Source organism: Tetranychus urticae, chromosome 3, assembly GCF_039701765.1.
Source record: "Tetranychus urticae isolate SD_2017Ah chromosome 3, NJAU_TeUrti_SD_1.0, whole genome shotgun sequence".
Classification (NCBI taxonomy): Eukaryota; Metazoa; Arthropoda; class Arachnida; order Trombidiformes; family Tetranychidae; genus Tetranychus; species Tetranychus urticae.
The window spans coordinates 23,266,531-23,291,047 of NC_142960.1; the positions used below are offsets into that span (position 1 = coordinate 23,266,531).

The following is a 24,517-nucleotide window of genomic DNA, read 5'->3' on the forward strand; positions in this document are numbered from 1 at the left end:
AAAGGAAAATGAAAAACTCTATTAACACCAATTTCACTCAAACTGACACTTCAACATTAATTGAGTTTTAAAGTTGTCCAAAAATGATGAGTCCGAATGAACAAACACTAAAAATCTTCCAACTCACTCAATTAAAATGTTCAAATTGACTTTAACTACTTACAAAGTTCCGTCTGATTCTTTCAGTGCAACCCTTCATCGCCTTGGCCCGTCTGTAAACCTTTTCATAAGGTTCAGGTGAAGATGTTTTTGATGGAATGAAGTAGAAGGGAAGATTACATGGACTGATACGATGTGGTGAATGAGATGAGATGGACGATAAAGAGCGATGGTGTGATGATGAAGTCGCATAATTTAGAGGTTTGCTCATTATTTGTTGTAAAACGGTTGTGAGAGTTAAAACTAGATCAAAAGATGAAAATCACTTTTAGAATTGTTAAATTTTTCGATTTTTTGGAGAAAAATTATCAAAACTTACAAATTAGTTGAATCGTTTTAAATCGAGACGAATCTAATTGCCGCCAAAAGAGAGTGAAAAGGTTACAACGAAAAGAAGTTACAAGAGTTTGATTTAATTTCATATCAACAACAAGATGTACCTCAACTCGACAAAGATCCCGTTGACGTTCAACTTTGAAAGAAGGAAAAAGTAAGGATAAAGTGATGAGTAAAGATGCGGATGATGACAAGGAAGAGACTAAAGAGTGGAGAAGAAAATTGAAAGTTTTAAGAGGAAAAAGTGGGTTGGAATGAGTTGGGTCGACTTGGAATCTAAAATTGAAATGCACAAATGAATAGTAAATAATGTGCAAAAAAGGGATTCTTTTCTGATTCCAAAGATTCCAACCTCTTGATCAACAGCAAGCATCATCTCATTACCTTTGTACCCATTGTTGCTGCTCTAATTTGCGTTTCGCTAAACGACCTTTTCTTTTCAAGACCTCACTTTACGATGTTCGAGCTCCTCCTTCATCTCCTCAACATGCAACAAAATGATCAACAGAGAAAAAAAGTAATTCAAAACTTCTCTTCCAAACACATTTAATTACCGTAACTAACCGTACCGATCAAGAGTCAACTTCGGCTCAACCAAATTCCAACCCACTTTCTCTTGTAACAAAATTCCAAATTTATCTTTTTCTTTTTTACCTTTTCTTCTCCAAAAGCGCCATTCTGATTCAGTTTCATCATGCATTGTCCATGTAACAGCCAATGTAAAAGGAAAACTCTGAATCCAACTGAGCTGAATCAGTTTACTGCAAGTTCAGTGAGTAACCTGAGTGAGTAACCTTTAAGAGTTAACCTCTTCTCATCTCAATTTGACGAAGATATTTTTCTTCTGTTGATCAAGAGCTCAATTCATTTGCTTTTTTTGACAAACAGGTAAAGTTGTTTACAGAGAAAAGTTTCATCTTTGCAAAACACTGAAACTACGCTGAGAATCTGAGGAAACAAAAACCTTTTCTTTGCTTCTTTTCGCTGTTCCATAAAATAAACTGAATCATTTAAATAATCAGTTATCATGAAAACAAAGTGTAACCACATCGACATTCACACCAACTGTAAAGGTTGATTGTACAAGAAAAGCAAACATGAATCACATCAAAGTGTAAACTCGTTAATCTTGAAATTAATCATTAATCGACTTTCATCAAATTGATTCAATTCCAAAGTTCTTAACTTGACAATTTCCATTTCATTTCAAATATTTTCTTTTGTTTGTTTGTGTTTCACATTTGGATCCACCAAAGCACAATCAAGTTCACCTTCATCTTTAATCGTAATTAGATGAAAATCTGTTTGGAAGCAATTTTTATTCCACATTCGCACAAAATTTTCTTCACCCAACTTACCTGGAAACTTTGAAATCACAGAATCACCGCAATTTAATGCAATCTTAATCAACTGGTTTATTTGTTTTTTACATTCATCTCATCATCAATATCGTTATATCACAAAACTCAATCATGGATCTTAATGTGTTAAAAATTACTTTATTCAATCTTTTGGTAAGTTTTCAATTCTTTCGTTTCATCAGCAAATTGTTTCTCGTCGGCCGAACAAAATTTACAATTTAAAGTTACAATTCGAATCAAAGAGAATGGAAAGATTTTCCATTCAAATTTAAGTCTAGATTTCCATGACTGAGAGGATGAATTTCAATCGAGACGGAAAAATGTTGATATTGACAATGCTTTGGAATACATTTAAATATTGAAAGTTAATTTTCATGTTGCTTTCAAATAAACTGTTTTCGAACACAATTTGCTTTTCTTTCATGGAAATGATTCTTTTATCTGTACAGATTCTGCAAGAGAAAACATTCTTATTAAGAATCAAGCTGTTTGACTGTGAAGTCAACAACTTTCAACTCGACAAGACTCGAAATCCTTTCAGTTCTAACAAAAGATTGTAAGATTATATTAAAAATAACTACAATAGAATCCAAAAATCTCATGAAGCCCACTTCAAAGATCGACTAACTATCACCAGTGTATCGAACGATCGATTTCGTTTCGAGATTTTTCAGTTCTTTTCGTTTCACAAAAATCCATATTTCGATTTTGAAAGACTTTCGAAAATTCAAATTCGACTTTTTCGAAATTTTCATCGCCTTTACTTGCTTTCGTACCTTTGACCTCAAAGAAACTTGAATAATTTCCATGAAAATATACAAATCTGATTTATCTTGAACTTTATATTGAAATTTTGAGCAAACAGATCTGTTATTCAGTGGAAATTGTTTATCCATTTACATGATAAAGTCTCACAATTTCATCACGAATAAAATATCATAAACTACTTTTTTCTTGATAAGAAAGGAACATTTAGCTCGGAGTAACCTCAGGACATATTCAACTATTGAAAACAATTTGATTTACTTTGAATAAACTCTCTCACCTGATATTCTTATGATTTTCGTAGCGAAAAAAGAAATAAAATTTAATAATAACTTTGAATGGTAAATAGTGAAACATTCATATTCATATAGACTTAATGACATCAAGTGAAATAGTTTTATGATGGAAAGGGCAAAATGAGAAAAGATAATCCAATGAATCTTTAATATTCCAATGGAAAAGAACAGATTCATTGGGAAAAGATGAAAATGATATTCTATTTCTACATTTCCTATTGAGTTCTGTTGATAAAAACGATTGAAATCGAGATGCACGAATAATTATCAATCAAATGTATTATTTTCATGTGTTTCAGTATCACAAAATTACCATGCATTTGAAATTGGATTCTAGAAATCATTAAAAATCGAAAAATTTATTTCGACAAAAAAGAAGAAAAAATCGAAATTTGATTTCTTTACAAAAAATGAAAAAATTTTCAATTTATGTTTCAACCTTTTATTCAAATTATTGACATCACACCTTGCAACTCAGATTCACCTGTAAATTAAGCAAATTAACAGTTGAAATGCCTTTGAAATCTTAATTAGCAAAGGTGAAAAAAGAATCAGAATTACAAGATTTGTCATTTTGTAATTGATTTACTTTTAACTTGTTAATTGCTTTTCTATTTCGTTATTCAAATCGCAAAACTCTTGACAATTAATTACAGGTTAGAGGTTTACCATTCAGCTTTGATTGAAAAGTCTAAATGAGTAATTTCGAACAAATTTTCCTTCGAAATTCGTCTGTCGTGGACTCAGATTCGCTGCTTTTCCTTCAATCATCGATTCGAACATTTTTTATCATTTTAAATACATAATCAACATATCAATACATAATTAATGAAGAGATGAGCAAAGACGATAGAGATTAAAGTTGAATTTGAAACATTTAATCGTCTTAAGTGAAATGATATTAGGCTAATTGAATATTATTGTACTTAGAAGCGAGTTTATTGTGAAAGTTGCTTTTTATGTTTTATTTATTTAACATTCTGTCATTAAATGCTTATAGTTATCAACTTATTTTTGACTCGATATCGTTATTAGATGAAAAAAAGGTTAACCTTAATCAATAAATAAATAGGTAAATGGTGAATGAAAATCCTTGATCAATCAACATTTTTTTTCGACTCGAATAATCAAATTTAGTTATTTTATTAAAACATTAAAAGTGTAAAAATAGTTGAATTTCGGTTGACATTTTTATGAAAATAACATTGATTTGCTTTACTCTATTGGGTGAACGCTTGTCAGTTAAACAATTGTTACATTTCGATGTTTATGATTTAGTTGATTAAATCATTTTTACTTTTTGACACGAAATAAGATGAGTTTGATGCGAACTTTTTTGCTCTTTCATTTTCTTCCCTTTCAATATTTCATATTTCAATTTATCCAATCGCAAGACAATAAAGGACAAGTAAACTCAGGTTTTGACAAACAGATAAAATTGTGGGGAAAAATGTCACTGGAAATATTCAATTTGTAAGGTGATTCAAGGGAAAGTATTCAAATATTATCGAGACTTGCAATTGCCAAAAGAAGGTTAACAGTAAGCTGTAAGACTATCACACAACCTGTGAGTAACGTATTGTTCGTGCTATTCAACAGAGCACATACGAACTAAAAGTCCTTTAAACTCACAGATGGTAAGATGAAATGCATACGATCAATTCACTATTTTACATTTTGTCGAGTGATCGTTTGAACTACAATTGTATTTAGTCTTGTATTAGATTTTTATTTTTAGAAACATTAGAAACATTTCTATTTCGTTTTTGAGCCATATTTCGATAACTGTTATGTAATGATAAACCCTTTTAAGAGGGACAAGTAGACAACGACAAATTTCGAATGACCTTCAAATGGCCTCTAAATTTCAAAGGTCGGTTTCGCGAAAAATAAATTCCGATGACCATAAAAATCAGATGAGGTCAAGATTTTTCTTAATCCAAGTTTGAGCTCATCCCGCTTCTTTTTTTCTCAAACGTGCCAACACGAACCCAAAAAAGTGACCTTTCAAACCTCCAAGCTAAGTAAAAATAAACGCTTTGCTTCGTTTGGATAATAATTCACCTGCATTATCAGTTTTAATGATAGGTTCAGCATGTTATTTACGAAGCAATATTTTTACATTTTTAAAATCAATAGCATTCTAGCATTTTTCAGTCAGAATAGGCAGTCCCAGAAGAACCAGAGATACTCATCGATCTTTTAGCTCTTCATAACAAACAAAATTAAATGTAAAAAAATCAGAAAATGACCATTTCATATCATCTAGAGATCAAACCAGTAAAATTGAATGTCCCTGTCCAATTTTCAAATCTCTAACATCAACCATACTTGAGGAATGAGTAGCAAATTTAGAAACGGTGTGCAATTCAGCAATGTTATCTTAGAAAGTGTGTTAAACTTAAAAACCGTTGTGTAAAGATTCTTGACTGTAAGTCTATATTGTGAACTGCTCTAATTAGCGAATTTGTTTTCGTCAAGATCAATCATTAACCTTTCTATAGTGATTTCAATTTAAATTTCAACTTTTTAATATTTTTTCGTCATATTGGAAGTGATTGTAACTTTGTGTTATTAACAAAAATTTTCGAACTGTGATGAAGTTTTCAATTTAAAATTGAAACATAAGAACAGCATAATTGCTCAAATTTTTAAAAGATTCAAGACAATTCCGACTTGCACAATGAAATTTTGTTAATGATTAAAGCTAGTTGCATAAACAATATCGCTAGACGAGAAGACTGCTCATAACCTATGTGAAGTTCACTGTAATTACTTGATTATCATCGAACTTAGAAACTTAAAAAAGGAAAAACTCATGATTAGAATGGTTTATCAGCTTAAATGCAATCAAACTTGCTATTCCAGAGGGATCTTTGATCGAGGGATCGACTCGTACCTCTGTAAAAACTAAGTTACCGTTGAGAATCGAAAGACAAAATTGATGTCTAGACGAATCAACGGAATCAATGAAAATTAATTTCGTCCATTCATCAAAAAAATCACAATCCATTATCATGAAACCAAAGATGTTTCGACAGTTTTTTTATTCTTTACCAAAACAAGAATAATCTGATACAGCACAAGTAAATGAATGAAAATGTTTGAATAGCAAAAAGCACAGCGAAAATTCAATGATAAAGTTCTAAGCATATCAGCTAACAATCGAGATAAAAGCTAATTGAATCTATTATTATCATCATCTATAATTAGTTTGATTAACATAATTCGTTGGGACACTTTTATAGACTCTGATAGTTGAAGTGAAACGTAAAGTGAACGAACAAAAGTATTCGAATGAAGAGAAAAGATAAATTTCTACCAACTTGCAACACTTTAACCTGTGGAACAAAATGATTGAAGAAAATGTCAGAAAAAAAGAGAAATGATTCGCTGATCCATATCATGATCATTGTCCATGTCTCACTGATGACCATTATCATTATAATATTAACATGATGTTTATCAATGTTGTTATGTGAATCAGAAAACATGATAAAACAACAACAACAAGTAAATCACGTTCCAATATTGAATAATAAACAAAATACTATTTATATTTTGTTCCTCTTTTCACTTTCCTTTTTATAATGTTAACTCTGTTTTATCAAGTAATTACATTATGGCTAATTAAATACATTTTATTTCAACTAATCAAATCAATAGCATTACAAATACCTTTTACTCTATTCACATTCACCTGCCATTACTTGCTTTGATTAATATCAACCTTTTTCTTCTCTTCTGCCAAATATAATATTTGCAATAATTATTAATATAGCATTTCCATAAAAAAAGATAAATTTACGTCCCTTGCTATTCCCATTAACATGCTTCATAGTCAATTTTCATCTATTACTTTCATTTCAATATTACTTCAAATGTTGCTTTCATGTAATTTTGTGGTCACTTTTGTGGGTTAACATTGAAACAAGCAAATTGATGAATACATTAAAAGGTGTTTCTTAATCTTTAACACCTTCTTTTTACCTTGTATTTGCTTATTGATGCTGATCCAATTAGGTTAATCGATTGCATTTCCAAGGAAATGGTAACTTCGATTTTTTCGTGTTGGATGTTTCATTTTAGTACGATTTGTGTTTCAATTTCATATTTGAACTTTGCTCTTACGCGATTCGTTGCATCCATTTTTTGTCCATTTTTGTTGTTCCGTTGATTTGATTTCTAGATTGAGTTGGAGTTAATTAAATTACAGAAATTTAAATTGAACAACTTGATTCCCTCTTCATTAATGTCATGATTACAAAGCAATTAATTGAAAGTGTTGGAAACTAATTCAAAGTGCTATAAATAATAAAACGGAAAATTTTGCTTCTCATTAGCATAGAGTAACAAGAATAAAACAATTTGAATGAAACATTGAGAGTGTCCCTGTGCAACTGTGAAAAAGGTCAAAGGAAAAGTTCAACTTGATAATGAAAATAGAAACGATAATTGAATGGAAGCAAGGACAATATTCCCATGGAAATTGGTCAAATGAAAATAGACTTGAGAAAGGTTCTAATTGGCAAAAAATCGAAATAATTTTCCATTAAATCATGTCGATAAATATGTAAGCGAACATAAATTTCTGCCCTTTTCAGCAAACATTTCGTTTCATATGAAAAAATCCATTCCCAGTGTTAACCTCAAAAACTGGAAGACTTTAGAAGAGGAACGAAAAGAGGAAAAAAGTTAATCAGTCTAAATTGATGACAGTTTGAAACAGTTAATCGCAACAATGACAAGGTAATAAGAGTAAGAGTTGACCAGAAGAAGCAACAGGATGATGAAAACAAGTGATGCTCGGATGTGTCGAGACAAAGTGTATCATTAAAGACTTGTGAAACTACTAATAAGAGTAATTGAAGATGATTGTCATTATTCATCCATCAAACATCTTGCTCATTTTGGGTGAAGATGAAAATGAGAAAAGAAGAAATAAGTTGAAAAATAAAAGGTTGATGGTTACATGCAAGTTCTCATCATGTTAAACACTGAATATCATCACAACTGGGTGAAAAGGAAAAAAGGAAAAGTACAAACGTTAAAAACTTGAACTTTTACTGAATAATGAAAGTATTTTTCTTGTTTTGCTTTGCAAACAAGGCAGATGAACTGAATTAACGTTCAAGTTGCATGTTTAAATCGAGATAAATTAACAATGGACAAACTGTCGAAAGGTTATCTGTTACAATTTGCGAGTTATTTTGAGCCTTTAGTTTGATTCATTATTTAAAACACTAAAATTTGCTCTTCTTTGCGATTCCTATCACATTTGGCATCATTAATCGTTGATTCATTAATAAAATCACGATTGAGCAGGAAAAATACAGAGTTGAGTTGAACTTTGTTTTTCACTGTTTCATTCAACATTTAGAAGCAAAGAGAACTTTTTTTCGTTCATGTTCACTATTCTCGAGTGAAACTGATTTGTAATTCATTTTGTCTCTTTTATCGTCTTTCCATTCAAAGAATCATTATCTTTATCATTCGACGGCTATTTGAAAAATCTAAAGCGCAAAATTATTCGAAAAATAAAGGACTTCATTCGTTGGATTAACATTTTTCCATGATTTCATTTTGATTATGAAAAGAGTCAGAAAGTGAACAGAAGTAAATTCGTGTTTTTCCTTCGTATTTTGTTTTCTTAAACTTTTCTTACACTCTCTTTGAACTATTCTGTGCTTTTTTCATAAGTTGAATGAAAACGACTGCTAACAATTGAAGCTGGATAAATTTTGAGAAAAAATACACTTTATTGATTTTGATTGATTTACACACAAAATTTTTGTCGGTTATCGTCACTGGAGCAGCCAATATGCTCAATAATGCAATTGATGGTGTAAATGCAGTTAGTTACTTTCATTTTTGGCTGAGGTTAGATAATGAGGGTACAAAAATTAGGATTCTTTTATTACAAAAACCAAGCGAGATCAGTAGTTCACAAGAATAATTTAAATGGTAGCATAAGAGATGGGTTGCGAAATCAAGCACGAGGATAGCACTATGATGGTGCTGTGGACAAGAGATGGACTGAGTCAAGGGTCGATAGCACAAGAGTTTGTTTGTTACAAGTTAAAATCTTACACCGTTGGAAAGATAAACGAATTTTTCTTAAAACCAATTGATTAACTGCACGATATGTAAACACATATCTTTTGGCCAGCATGAGTTAAGAACATCTCACCAACATCAAGCGATCTGAAAAATGAATTGAAATGTCAATTAGAGATAAAATAAAGAAGTGACCTTGAATGACCTTGAGAGTTCTAACTTATGGTTTTTCAATTCGCGGAAGCTCATGGCTCAAATGCCTAAATCTAAGGTCTTTAGCATCAACCGTCCGGGAGTTATAACTGCAAACCGCCGTAAAAGATAGCTGAATAGCCCGGTATAATAAACAACATTAACTTAACATAAATGAAGTTGTCTGCGAATTTCGTTGTTAAGTTAGTCAATTCAATTTTTTTGTATAATATTGTACATATTTTGTCCATTTACCAAAAATCATACTATCATATAACAAAAAAATAAGAACCAGATTTCAGGACAGTTACAGGGCAGGTTATTATAGTAGTTGACAATTGGCCCAGAAAGAGCTTTTTCCACTGAATCAGTTCTCTTTTCACTTCCGCTTTTCTTGTGCATAAACTCGTCACCATTGAGGTCAAGTGCAAATTTGATAATGCTATCAAGTCGACAGGAAATGTTTCATGATAAATAAGAAAGTTCAACAAGTTATCGTTAAGCAGTGAGATAATACGATTAAGTTGATAAAAAAAGGTTTAATTGATTGTCCATAACAGGAAAATGCTTCTGTTTTCATCACCATTATCATCAAGTATTTTTGGTTCGCACAAATATTAAAAACATATTCACATTTGGAGGGAAAACACGAGAATGTAGATAATGTTTACTAAAACAATTAACCAACAACATGATCAGTTTAACCAAACACATGAATTCATCTTATCCAATGCAATCAAATATCTTGTTCATCTTAGCACAATTCAATTGGAAATTGTTATTTACTCAATGTATATTTGGCTCAGCCTTTGTTTCTCCCACTCTCATTATCCTCATCTTCATACAGAACATTTTGTATTCATCATTTCACGATGAATGATGAAAATGTGATGCCAATGAAAAGATAACCTAAGGCAACCTTTAACTCACCAAATAACAGAAGACTTTCTTTCCTTTTACTCAACTCGCACCAGTAAAGGTTAAACAACATGAAGACATTTCACTGAAAACGGAAATAATTTCCTTCTTTTTTCCTTAGCTCATGATGATACTTCATGCATTCAATTTGTCTCATTATCAGCATTTCAGAAGAAAATTCATTTTTCGCTTTAAACTTTTAATCCAGATTTTCTTGTCTTTTCGATTCTTTGATAATTCGTTTGAACGAACATGAAAATCAGTTTACTTTATCATTGACTTTGTTCAATGAAAAGTCAATAAAGAGAGCAGAAGAATCACAATAATTCATGATTCGAGTAAATAATCTGATGAAAGAATTTAATTTTTTCTTTCATCAATTTCAATGAAAAATATTTCTTTGTTATACTTCTTAGAAATACTTTCGATAATAATAAAGATAAATTCTGAAAATCTTTTTCTCCATATTTCCATTCGATATCACAACAGGTAATCTCAATTATATGATGATATAAATAATAACCTGGAAAAAAGTATAACTTTGATAAATAGAAATGGAAAAGTCAATTGATTAAAACTGTCTCACGTTCCTTTTCGATCTTTGATTCGATTATCATTCAACTTATTGTCATCATTATTGTGTCTCAAAGCGACCTTTATCTCTCAATGGGACACTCGATTAAAATTACAAACCAAAAGGTCAAACCAAATATGAGGCCAATAAGAAGAAAATAATTCAAAGGGTAAATAAAGTCGACTTTTTCTTTTCTTTTTTCCTGTTGTTCCATTCATTTGGAATTTAGATAAACAGATAAGAATAATGGAGCGAAAAATTGTCCCTTCAAGGCAACCATTTGTAGTCGTAATTAGATTGTTTCTGTACAACAGGTAAAAGGTCAGTTCGAATAAATTGCAAACTCGAGATTCGATGAAAAATTGAAACTTTTTTCGTTTCAACTTTTTCGTCTCTAATTTTTCCTTTTCAACTTTACCTTTTGTTCCGAGTTTTGCTTTTTTTGTAACAAACCTTTTCTTTTTGCCAGATTATTCTGACGATTCCTGTGAGACAATCTTCAGAAGGAATATTATATCAAGAAAAGAACTTCTTTTTTACTCTTCTTTTTCCTCTGCCTTTTTGTCTCACTTGATTAAATTAACGCTTTTGCAACATTCAACAAGTTCAACAATTTATCACTTGAGATGCAAATTGCTCTGATTAGTACAATTAATTATTCATTTGGTTGATAAAAGTGAATTAAAGTGAAATAAGTTGAATAGCTTTTCTTCTTGTCATTCTGATGAATTGCTTCGAATGAAAAGTTGATCAAAAAGGCTAAAAATAATTCTTTACTCGGGTTACGATCAGATAGGTCAAACTAAATCCTTTCATTGTCATCAATTCTCATGTTAATGTTTAACTCTTTAACAGCTTGCTTCAGACAATTTGTTGCACTTTTTTAGTCGCTTTTCTTATCACATTTTGTGTTAACAATTTTACATGAAATGAAGCTCTCGAGTTGAAAATTGATTGTTCATTGGACATTATCTGGAAGATGAACAACGAAACTTAACGATCAACTTTTTCTCATTATGCACTTTTCATTACCATTTTCAAGTCATTGTTGTTTCTATTCAAGTTGATCATTCGATATTAATTTACATGAACAGTTTACTTTATTGGTATTTGTGATGATCGAGTTTCAAGTTGCCCTTGGCCAACATGTAATAATCATGAGATGTTCTGGATTTAGTCAAGATTGTTATTCCCAGACTGAGAAAATTGTTTTTTCCTCTGTACAGAAAACGGGTTCAGATGGAAATTGTATCGAAATTTTTTCTTTTTTGCAATATTCCAATATTGACAATTTTGTCTTTCGTCTTCATCTTTTTCTAAAGGTTAAGTTATTGTTAATGATCATGGCAAACTTGAATCAACACTTTTTTCAGTGAAAAAGATTGAAATCTTGTGAAGTTCAATCTGCTATTGTTGCTTCTGTTTCTTTCATTTGTGCTTTTTCTGACAACTTTTCCTCGAGTTTAATTTTCTTTCAACAAATTGTATTTTTGTGAAGATGCAATTTAGTCTGAATATTATATACAAGTTAATATTTAATCAGATTATTGTTCAATTGAATGGCGATGCATCAGAAAAATCTGCTTATTCAAAGTTATTAACTCAACTATCTTTCAAAATTGAGATACAATATGTACTGTTTTGATGAAAGCAATGGATATCAATGGTTTATTCAAATAGTCCACCTTGGTCAAGCCTGTGTAAAATTATTGTAAATGAAAATCAATGCGATTTAATTTCAGTTTACATTGATCAGCATAGGGGTCGTTAATGATAATTGCTGTTTAAATTGAAGCAACATAGAAATTGTTTGGCTACATTTGATTAAAGCGCCAAAGACGCAAATTTGTTTTCATCTTTTTTTGCGATTTGCAATCCTTTGTCCACCGCCATAACAAAGGATTTGTTATGAAATAATTGTAAAATTATTATACAAGTATAAAATAGCAATGGCCTCTTATGGCAAATCAATGAGATTTTGAAGCTTGTGTGAGCAGAGAAAAAGGATTTTGATTGCAATATCATTTAATACTAATAAAAATTATACTCACCATTTGGATGAAATAAAATTTATTTCTACGTTTCTATCTCTCCAAAAGTATGTGAATCGCCTTTAGAAGCTGCATCATTTTTTGCCGCCTGTTCGCAGTTAGATACTCCGTAGAATTTTCATGTTTCTCCAGAATTGGGTCGTATTTCATAAGCCTATATATGACACAAAGTTTTCTCGTTTTACTGCAGAGTTGCTGCATTCATTGGGGTTTTTGTCTTTCTTTAAGATTACTAAACGAATGTTTGAAATCGAAGAAAATTGAGATAAACACATTTCAAATTCTTCAAAATGAGAATTTCTTTAAACCCATTTTTCTTTCTATCAGAATTAAATCTAAAATGTTGAGAAATGTCTTAATGCATTAAAATCAATAAACATACTTTTCCTGTGAATCTCTATTCTTAGTTCATTGAATAAATAGCAGTAATATTTTAAACAGAACTAAAGTGAATCAAATTTCATAGTATTTCATAATCTAAAATACAATCAACTGAAAAGATAATTTCTCAGAACTGTTAGCCTTTGGCGAAAATAAAAGAAGATAGAATCAACAGAGAAAGGAAACTGATTCATTGAAGTTGTAAAAGTAAATTCAAAATGATTTCAGTCGCAATAAATAAGTTATTATAGCAACTTGTTGCATTCAATCAAAGTTTACATCATCTATTGATGAGAAAGAAAACTGATATTTCGAAGTTTCAATATAGAAAATTATCTTGCTCCGATTCCGTAAAGAATATCAAAATTGACCAAAGCTCAGAACCCAATTTCGGAATTTTTCATTTTCTCTATTCTACTAAAACATTTCGCCAAAATTACTGTAAACTTTGTTGAAAAACGAACGAGAAAAATACGAAAAAAAGATAATTCAATGTTCTTGACATGAAAAAGTTCAGAATAGATCCATGACATTTCTAGTTAAATTCATCTCAATTCTTATAATGAATTCTATTAATGAGTAATATTTTCAGTTGAAGAATCAAAAAACTGTTTCGATATTCAAGTTCTAATTCTTTGAATGAATATGATAAATTATTGAGAATCTTATTTCAAGTTCAAGCTTTTTGTTCTCATTCAGATGAAAATTTATTCAATTCGAAAAATTTGTTTTTTTCTGTTCTACTTTTGGGTCAATATTGATGTTTAAAGTGTTTATCTCAACAGTTTGTTTATGAGATTGATTCAGGTGAGAGACGAAAATGTTCGGAATAAAAAGTAACATAAATAAAGCTTGAATCTGTTAAGAGTTGAGAGTTTTTAGCCACTAAAAGATCAACAACTTGTTCTGAAAGACAAACATTTAGTTGATCAGAATTGAAGATTGTTGATTCTTTCTGTCATTTAATACTTTCAATTTGTACCAAAGCGAAAAGAAGAAGAAAAAAGTTTTCAGAATTTTTCCAAAAAGAAAATTTGTTTTCTTCTAATTGTCTTAAACAATTGCACATTCAACGAACAAATTGAATGCGTTCAAGTTAATGATGGATTGTTGATTGAAAAAAGGAAAAAAAACCAAACGACGAAAACAAAAGTAAACGTCAATTCCAATGAAATGAACATTATCATGTTCCCTGACATTTTTTAATAAACCTTTTTGTCTCTTTCACTGATTTATACCTTGACATGATAATAAATGAAGATGATGGTAGGAAATGATGTGTTGAACAGAAGAAAAAAAATTGTGGTGAAAATTGCTCATGAAGACAGTTGAAATTCCCATGTCAGGATAAGACTGAAACTGTATCAGATTACCTTGAAATCTTTCTTTTTTTCTCTTCTCTTCATCCCATCTGTAAATACATGAACAATATGGGAACATGATAATGGACTGATAACGATGAACACAAATGATGATCTTTCCATGAATCACTTTTTTTCCTCGTTTTCTGTGTTCGCTCAGTTTCTCAACTTTAATAATGATACTTGGAGTTAAAATAAGGAAATGAAGCAACAATTTTTGTTATCATATTCTTGCTTACCTTTCACCTTTTACTCGGGTCGTTAAGGTAAACGGATGTTGTGGACACTTAGTCATTCAGATTGCCTTTCATTGGAAAACATTGTGTCTACATTGAACGGATGTTTGCATTCTGTTGCTTTTAATGCTCTTTTCTTCTTCTTTTTTTTCTCGCCAATATGATTTACTATTCATAATTTCAGTTGATTAAATAAATTGTTTCACTTTTTCATTTTTACCCAAATTTCCAAATTAATGGCTTTTTGCTGATTTCTCGTGAACTTTAGCCACAATCATTATGCTAATGAAACCAGATGAATAATGAGATCAATCAATGTAATCATTTAAATGTATTGACTCTGTTTATCAAACAAATTTGCTCATTCGAACTTCCAATTTATCGAGTTTTCAGTTTTTCGTTTTCAAATTTTACTTTAATATTTACACTTTTACTTACATCTATAAAGCTAACTAGCGTTTACAGAGTTTTCATTCAGTTTGACATTCAACATTTCGAACTTCGATCTTTCGGTTTACAAAATTTTATCGTTTTTCCAAAACAACATTTTCGATTGATTCAAGCTCATTACTTCGACCTAAACGGTTCCACAAACGGTATGTTCAGAGTATCATTATCTCGATGAGAGCTAATTAAGTTTTTGTGATCTCCCTAAAAGCTCGGTTCTCAGTGAAATATTAATAGCAAATATTTTAACGACTTAAATCTCATGAAATAGAAACTAATGTTTCGATTAAAACTGATGTTACTGTAGAGACTACACTGGTTTCATTGACTTTTACTTGTTTATTATTTTATCAATATCAATCAATAACTCCCAGCATTGGAAGAGATGAACACCTTTCATCAGACTAGCAAGGTAATGGTTTGGTAAACTTACCAAGTTTTTCAATGGTAAATATTTAATCTCAAAATATCAATGAGCCGAAAAAAGATTTCGTGATTTTCTGAATGATTGCGGATTACAATCGATTAGAAGTCCATCAAATCTTCTTCTTTATTCAATCCATCATACCATAGTATTTTCGCTTATCCTATCTGTAGCTCGATTAGTTTATGTTCACACAAATGGATTAAAAGATTCTGCATTTTAAATTGAATAACTTTTTTTGCAAATGAAAATTGCAATTCGATTTTGGATTGACCTTTAAGTTTCTGTTGAAAAAACAGATTAATATGTTGCAAATGTTAAACGATATTAAAAATGATTGACTTTGAAAAGTTTAAATTGCATGTAAACTTCGGTAAATTGATGGAAAACGCATAAATGGTGAATTACAATAGTTAACATTCTTTATTCAGAGGTATCAATATAATTCAGAGAATGAATACACTTTTTTCCAAAAGACACATTCAGAGTTGTTGGTGTAACTTGATGACATTTTGTTAATAACGGAATGATTGCCATGAAGATATGAACATAAAGAACATAAATCTTGTCGTTGCATTGAAATCTCATGAGTCTCTGTCCACTTAATGTAACTCTGATATTGATTTAAATCACTTGCAATTAGATTAAGAAGATCACCTAGATCATGTAATGAGGTAAAATCAAGTGCATTAATGAAACAACCTTTAGGTAAGTCCAGTTTACAATAGCAATTATCATCATTAGTATTATTAAATGGATATGAAATTATTGGAATGAGGTTAAAGGAAAGAGCAAAGTAAGTGATTGGTGAAACATGAGTTGGACACAGGTAAGGCTGCCAATCAAATAGAAACAGATAAGGTTCGAAAAGTGTTTCCAGACAAGATTCGAGTGAAACCTTTTCTAAACTCAACTCAGTGACTTTATTTAGTTTCGGACAATAATCACAAAGGCTAACAAGATCAACATCGATTCCGATTCGTTCCATAATTGTCGCCATTCTTACTAACAGTTGATCAACGGTACAATTGGAAGTAACAATGAGAACCAATTTGCGTTTGTTTCGCCAAAGGTTAAAAGCACTTGAACCATTAACGTTTTCCGATGAAAGTGACTTTGAACTCTGTAATGGAACGCCATCTGTCAACGATTTTTCAATTAAAAGTGGACGATAAGTGATGTTGGACAGGTGAGAATAGGTTAAAGTTATATTATAATTGAGTTTGGGTTTGAGTTGAGTTGGAGTTAATTGGTAAAATATGGTAATTAAAGTTGTTTCAGTTGAAGATGATAATGATTTCAATTTGTTTGGACTTGGATGGTTGGGATCAGTGAAAATCAGAGCATCACTGATATTAATTAGTGTAACATCATTTGTTATCAGGCAACGTTTTTCATCTGTACAATGGGAGAATGGAAATTCATTTGATAATGATAAATGGTTGACATTATAAGGATCATTATTTTCATAAAAGATCACTTTGTATTCATCGACTGTTTTAAGATTCATAATTTTCATTTGTTCGGGCGAATACATTTCTTTACTAAAATCATCATTTCCAATTGATTTGCTTTCTTCTGCTTTATTCTCGTCTTTAAATTCATCATTAAAAATGTTGACCGGAAATCCAGAGTTTAATTGCTCATTTTCCTTCGATTGCTGGTCATTCTGATAATCATTTTGATCCTTTTCGTTTGGTGAATTGTCGAATGGATCGTATTCATCAGCATGCTCAGATCTCATTTGATGGTCTGAAAGAGAAAAGTTGAAACTTCGTTAACTATGTCCTTTATATGGTATATAAAGAGTGCCAATAAATGTCAAGATGTTTGAACATCTTTTTGATAGTCGAATATTTAGCTTCAAATTTTTGAGTGAAAATATTGACAGAACAGAAATTCGAGAATATCTATTAATATTAACGAACCGATTCAACTCCTGACTGCTAATGGAGGTCTCTGAAAGTTTATTTTACTTCTGACATCGAACTAACAATATGAAGGATTTTTTGCTTTTCATCGATTTGAGTTTGGATCTATTTTGATCGAACTTGGAATGAATTTCATTTCTAGACTTTAGCAATAATTTCCGTGAAACATCGAACATTTTATATAATCTCGAGTTTTTCAAAAGGAATTTACATGAATTTGTTACTATTAATACCTTGGAAATTTTGTGATCTCTTTTTAACTCAACGTTATGTTTCTTTGAAGTCAAAACAATTTTCTCAATCGAATTTCATGGGACCATTGAAACAATTTAGAGTCTAAAAATAGACTAACTTAATTTCATTATTCCAAGATTGATTTTTATCGAGACTTTACTTGTACCAAACATTGAGAAAACTCGAATAGATATAAGAAAAAAAGTGATTACCATAAATTGGATTAAACCGTGAATTGAAGTCTCTTGATCCAAATGAACCTGATCCAATCCCACTCGATAAATAGTTGGGTGGTAAACCAAGACCTGAAAGGTCACCAACAACATTTGATTCTCGCCGAAATTTGGTTTGAGAGTAAAACATGACTGCAATCGAAGGAATCATTAAAAGTAAAACAATGAGTTTAACTTTTTGATGAGGTTCAGTTGAGTCGACTTCATCTTCTCCTGTAACTGCATCAACACCTTCAACATCAGACACATATCCATGAACCAAATGGTACTTTGGATTGGATGACTTTCCCATTTTCCTACTATTCCTTGGTTCACTTTGACCAATTTTAACACCAGAAGATAAGCAACTTTTCCTCGGCCTTTTCCTGTCAGGAGTCACTTCAACCTGATATGTAACCCATTGCCTCGACCTTAACCGGCGTCTAAGTATAGTTGATGAAGCCTTGGGTCGATACCAAGAAGGTAAACTTAGACCTACATAGGGTCGACTCACTGCACCAGGATAGAGACAGTGTTTACCCTCATTCAAGATAACTTGTTGGTTCACTTTAAACTGACCAGTTGATTTATCACTCAAATTTGATCGATCCACACTCGAAGCATTTCTAGACGAAGATTTTGAAGTTGCAAATGAAGTAAATATCTTTTGCATTTGTCATCCACATTTACAACCGACGATAAACACTCAACAATTATTCATTTTACGTAAAACCCGAAATTTGGAATAAAGAAAGTAAAATAATGGAAACGTTTTGAAACTCGACTTAACTGGAAACTTGAGCTTAACTAGCAATTTGTTTCTCGAGTAAGGTTAATATGTATTAATAAACATAACAAGTAGGAGTTGTTGTTATAACAGTACAAAAGCCGGGTGAAAAGAAGAAGATTAGAAAGAGAAAGAAAGGAAAGAGAGAAAAGATGAAAAGGAAGATATGATCGATCGAGAGTAAAATGAAAATAAATGTTATTAATTCGAGAGAAAATATTGGTCAGCATTGCTCTGGGCAACAGTTTTTTTTATTACTTCTCATTGACTGAGTAATTTATTGGATAACAATCAATAAACTGGACACAATGAGATTGTCTTTTGCCTTTACAATAATTATAACTTTACGCATTTATTATATACATTTAACTCCCAGTTTTTACTCCCAGATCCGCTTTAACCGAATCATTTCAACACTAAATTATTTTCGTTTTTTCCCATTTCCTTTTTAATATTTCATTCTTTACTCCGGACTTGATTAATAACAAATCAACATTTCCAGCAGCATTTCAACTAATTGACATTTCCATTACAATTATCGATTCAACCGTCAATCATCGATATTTTGATCAATCACCTTTTACTTTTAAGTCAACCTTCATTAAATTCATCCTTTATGCTTCAACATCTGATTGTTCATTTCTTTTCGCTCCTCAGGTGAACAAACAAGTTCCAGTTTTATCGAATTATTATCGAAGAATCAAGTTTTCATGGAAAAATATTGCAATTAAAAAATCAAAATTCGAACAAGCAAATGAAATTCTGCAATAAACTTCTAGAAATTTTGAGCATTCATTTGATTCCTTTCCAGATTCACGATACAATTGAAATTTCCGAAATTTCCATCAAATAATGGATATTTGGAAATTTTGGACATTTACGATAAGTTCAACAATTTTCGAAAAAAAGTTTGATTCGAAATGGACTCTTGATTCTTGAGCGTTCAATCCCTCTAAAGTTCCTAAAATCTGCTCAATCGAAGTTTCTCTTTAAGCTTAGAGCTTTTGCTTGATAGATTCTTCACTAAGAATTACAAGAAACTTGTAGAATCAAGAATATGGAAAAATATGGTAAAGAATTTTCTAAATCGCATTTTAGGGATCACATGAAATATATTCGAATGTGGCTTGTTTGATCTTGAGCCATGACACATATTAAAAGCTGTAATTCTTAGCTATTTATTGTGAGTAAATTGATAGGAAGTTTATGTCCTCGTTTGTTCCAAAAATAAATTTCTTTTTAAAGTTTTCTAATAATTTTCATGATAATTGGTATTTTTGGATTTTTGTTGGACAATCAATTTGCGATTTGAAGTGAAACTTTTCAAATGAACTTTCCAACACAAATGTTAGACAATGTTGACAAAGTAGTGGATTAAAGATGAGACAGAAGTGTTTTTTGTCAAAGTGTTTGAAGAAAGATTATTCATGTTCGTTTACTCATCATTTGGTGTTAGACCAAAAACTATTAACCTTTAACTGAAGTGTTGTTTTTCATGGCATGTCTTGGAGTTAAAAATATCCCAATATGAAGGAGAATAAATTTTGAGAACTTTTCTTTTCTCTTTTTCAGACAAATGCTGATTATAGACCAACATGTTGCACATTTAATTCCATTGGAAAATCATTTGTGACTTGTTACTCAATCAAAATGATGTTTTCCTTTTAAAAGTAAAATAACTTTTGAGCGACATTTATGAGTTGTAAAGGTTAATATTATCATGAAAAGGTATTAGGAATAAGGAATGAAGGGAAAGGAAAAAGAAATGAACAAAATTTGTTAGCTTAAACCATCAATGTAAAGCAAGATTTTCAAATGTTTTCAGATCATGTTGCAATGTTAACCTGATCGGAAAGGAATAGAAGAAAAATTGTCTTCTATTGAGTTTCATGAACAAATACTGAATGAGAATTGGTTTGCAGCTGCAGTAATTTGCATTCCTAAATTAAGTTATTATTCATCAATTCTTGCAATCTTTTCCTCTTTACCATAAATCAAAATTAACTTTCAATCCTCGAATCATTCAAAATGTCACTTCACCTCAACTTCATCATTTCCAGTCTAACGATGTTGAACGATATTCCACTAAACTGAATATTCCAATGATAGTTGACTTTGTAAAACATGAAACGAAATATTTCAAAAGATTCTTCACCTTCTTCTTCGACTTTTTGTTTTCCATGAAAGCTTTATTCCAATTCAATGCAGAAAAGAGAAACTTGCGAAAATAGAAAAAAGTTGTTGACCTGTTACATTTGCTGACAATTGAATTGCATTTGCAAAGAAATTTTCAGATTTTCGTTTTTCTTCTTTAAACGATCTTATCAAATTTGCTTTTTATGCTAATGGTTCACCTTGGAGTTCATCATTTCAATATAATTTCACTTTTCCCTTTTACAATGAAACTGTATCTAAATGATGTCAACTCGATGAAGCTAACAAAAGAGAAGTTGACTTCGATTTTCAAAAATTTCCTCAAATGAATCAAGTTCTAAATTCATCTAAATATAGAATGGAAATTGAATCGTAAATATTGAGTTTTGAAGGTTTCCAGTTGACCTTAGCTGTGAACTTTACCAATTTGAATAATCACTTTAATGAATTGGATATTTTTAGCCAAGTGTCGACTTTCATTGTTGCTTTAAATCGAACCTCGAACTATTTCCTTTTTTTCAATCAAAAAAGTGTTTTCCAAAAGTGTTACATTAATGATGTTGTTGTTCATCTGTTATTTGTTTAATTGTCTAATCACAAACAAGTTACTATAATTAGATCTGTTGCATCATGAACGATTATGTGATGGAATTGGAATAAATGATTCCCATGTTTTCCATACAATGTTTCTCATTGGAACAACCATTAACATTGTTAATCGCATTAGATAAACTGAGGATAAAATCAACTTGCTCTAATGAGTTTCCTGATCATTTCCAGTGAATTCAATTCAACATGTTCTAGTTAATCATAAACTTTGACTATAACAACAAATCTCAATTACATACAGATGATAATGAACAACAGAATTGATCGTTTGATGAGTTGTAAAAGGACAGAAATTAACTGAATCAATGAAAGTGCTTTGAACTTGATTACAGTTGTAAAGAGAAGCAATTTGAAATTGAAATATCATCATTTGTTTGGAATTACAATTTTCTTTCTATTCACAGGTCTTTTCAACGGTAACATCCACAGATGACTGGTTATATATAGCACCAAATAAAAAATCTATCAGCTCAAGGAAGCACAATCAAAGGTAATCATTGATTCAACTTGGAATTTGTTCATTTTCCTTTTTCATCGCCTTTCATTTTACAGATTAGCAATGGAACCTTTTAAATTTCAAACCAATCTAATTAAAAGAATCCAACGTCGACCAATCGACACTAGACCTCCTTTTTTTGGTTTATTTGCAGAGTGCTGTCCTAGTGTAACGGAAATTATCCAGCCGAAAGGTAAATTCAAAAATCCATTTTTATATTCTTTGGAATATTTGGTTTTTCGTTTTAGTTTTATTCAATTTTTTGCTTTATCGAAATTTCTTCCAGGTGGAGTTTCTAGGAACGGGCGAATATTGGAATTGTACGGAACAAATACTTCGCGACAAAGTTTTTACCAAACATCATGTAAAGAAGGTATTAAGGGTAAAAATTGTCGCTTTATAGCTCCTAATGTTAAAGGTTTATCCCGTTGTGTGCAAAAGTACAGTTATACATATGCAGTTGTCAGAGAGTATGGCGCACCTCAGGTAAGATCAAGTTCATTAAACTAATAGACCTCGATGTTTAAATTAAGAATCTGTGGTTTTCGATTTCAAGCAAGATCAATTTTTCCAATCAATTTTCAGCGAGAAAAAGCGATCAGATCTATCTTGAAATCGAAACATGGCTAGTTTAAATAGCTTCATTGTTAGACTTTCATAAAATAAACTAAATCCAAATAAACTTTAATATTTTCACGTTAAGTCAATAAGATTGCTGATAAAAATTCATAATGAGTGCTAAATCAGCCATCAGAATCTATCAGATCAGTTTCGTGTCTAATTCAATAAGTTATTATAACTAATTTGCAGCTAAGATTGACTTGATATTGCAATCGTAAGAACAAATCGTTTTTCATGCTTTCGCAAATTTTAAAACCATTTTTATCATTAGATCTGCTTAATGAGAATCAATTTATTGAGTTACACAGACTGTAATTGTGCAGATTCGTTTCTTTTGTAATTTAGACTCGAAATTGGCTCGAATCACAAAGCTGATCATTATTATATTTATATCATGAAATATCGAATAATGATTACTCTATAATCACGTATATTTGGTTATTGGATTAGTTGATAATCTTTTCTGTTTCATTCTTTTCCAGTCCATTCCATGGAGACTGGATTATGTTCGAGTTCGAAGTGGTTGTTCCTGTGAAGTACGAAGACCTCGATAACATGGAATGCAGACGTTTGTTGATTCACCGTCGACGCACCAAACCAAACTGAAGACAATAATTAAAATCGATAACAATAATCATTATTAAATGTAATAAAATAATATAAATAATTGTAACGATGATGATGATGGTATAAATGAAGGAATGTAAAGTCTTTTTGATTGATATTTTTTCTCCATTCCTTTAAACTAACCTCAATTGACTCGAAAAGTTAGCATTTTTCCTTTATTTCGCTTCACCGACTCGAACACTTGTCCAACAGCAACTTGGAATAAGATGAAAAGATGAACAGAAATTGAATTTATCGTGATAAGAATGCTGATAATGAAATAATAAAGATTATTGGCTAATTAACTGCAATCATCTTTCATCGATTAACTGAGTTTTCTGTTGATTTGATTGTTGCAATTGATCATTATTCTGTATATCATCATGCATTATCACTATGATTTTCCCATTAAAATCATCTTTTCTAATTGAAAGCAACATTTCTCTTTTTCCAATTGGAACCAAAAAGATTCAAGTGTTGATTTAAACCAGCGAATTAACCTTGAAAAGTTAAACATTCAATTTGTTTCATTAATAGTCAATTGTTCATTTAAAAAAGGCTTTTGTTTCAATTTTTAATTCACAAAGTTTCCATCGTTTGCTCTTCAACTCAAACAATAGACTTTGTGTGAGTTTTAAAGGTTTTCAATGTTCATCAAGAGGCGTTCATCACAATGGATTTATGTGAATGTGATAACAAGTATCAAGATGAATTGGTTAATCAGTTTCACGTCCTGTTCATATCAGATGAATGCTAATCAGCAAGTGTATATCAGGTAAATCTGCTTTACAAACAAGTTTCATGCAACTTTCATGAAATCACTTTTCTCGATTTTTCAACAAAAAAAACAAAACCTGAACCATTTATTCGCCCAATTATTCTTGTGCTTTTGTTCTGGTTTTTTCAATGAAATCCAATTCAGAGTCATGAGGAATGACCGTTAAAGCCGATCAATCGTTGAGGCGAAAGGTTGAGTAATGAATAATTAAATGTTTGGAAATTGATTTGTAAGGGAAATGGGAGAAGCAATTGAATGTTAATCTTACAAAAGGTTGAATCAATCAGCAAAATTGATGTTCCTGAGTTAAGGTCAAAAAGTTGACCGTAAACTTTGTTGTTCAATAGATGAAGTTGATACCGGAAATGATGGCAATCGGGTTTGGTCAGTAATCAATAACCAAACCTAAAATGAAGAAAATTGAAAAAGAATTGAAAAAAAGAATTGAAAAAGGTTCGAAAGCAACTTGTGATTTGAATTATCAACACAGGTGAATGTTTGATTAGTAAAAAAGATTTTCTTGAAATCAAG

General features: G+C 30.8%; 2 protein-coding genes across 2 annotated transcripts; one reads left to right on the top strand and one right to left on the bottom strand.

Annotated features, from left to right (window-relative positions):
* Positions 1-1,335: 1,335 nt before the first annotated feature.
* On the top strand, positions 1,336-23,641 carry LOC107365374 (uncharacterized). The gene is made up of 5 exons (XM_015932860.3): positions 1,336-2,009; positions 21,890-21,975; positions 22,038-22,174; positions 22,268-22,467; positions 23,085-23,641. The coding sequence occupies exons 1-5, from the start codon at positions 1,968-1,970 to the stop codon at positions 23,154-23,156; spliced, it is 537 nt and encodes a 178-aa protein (XP_015788346.1). The 5' UTR covers positions 1,336-1,967; the 3' UTR covers positions 23,157-23,641.
* LOC107365373 (uncharacterized) lies at positions 15,963-18,768 on the bottom strand. Its single transcript, XM_015932859.3, has 2 exons — positions 17,936-18,768; positions 15,963-17,310 (listed from the first exon to the last, which is right to left on the bottom strand). The coding sequence occupies exons 1-2, from the start codon at positions 18,606-18,608 to the stop codon at positions 15,995-15,997; spliced, it is 1,989 nt and encodes a 662-aa protein (XP_015788345.2). The 5' UTR covers positions 18,609-18,768; the 3' UTR covers positions 15,963-15,994.
* Positions 23,642-24,517: the final 876 nt, after the last annotated feature.

Bases quoted from the DNA above. Each gene is read 5' to 3' on its own strand.
- LOC107365373 (XM_015932859.3), bottom strand. From the start codon at position 18,608: ATGCAAAAGATATTTACTTCATTTGCAACTTCAAAATCTTCGTCTAGA. The intron at 17,311-17,935 runs GTAATCACTTTT...TTTCTCTTTCAG, and splicing joins ACGGTTTAATCCAATTTATG to ACCATCAAATGAGATCTGAG.
- LOC107365374 (XM_015932860.3), top strand. From the start codon at position 1,968: ATGGATCTTAATGTGTTAAAAATTACTTTATTCAATCTTTTG. The intron at 2,010-21,889 runs GTAAGTTTTCAA...TTCTATTCACAG, and splicing joins TTACTTTATTCAATCTTTTG to GTCTTTTCAACGGTAACATC. The intron at 21,976-22,037 runs GTAATCATTGAT...TTCATTTTACAG, and splicing joins TCAAGGAAGCACAATCAAAG to ATTAGCAATGGAACCTTTTA.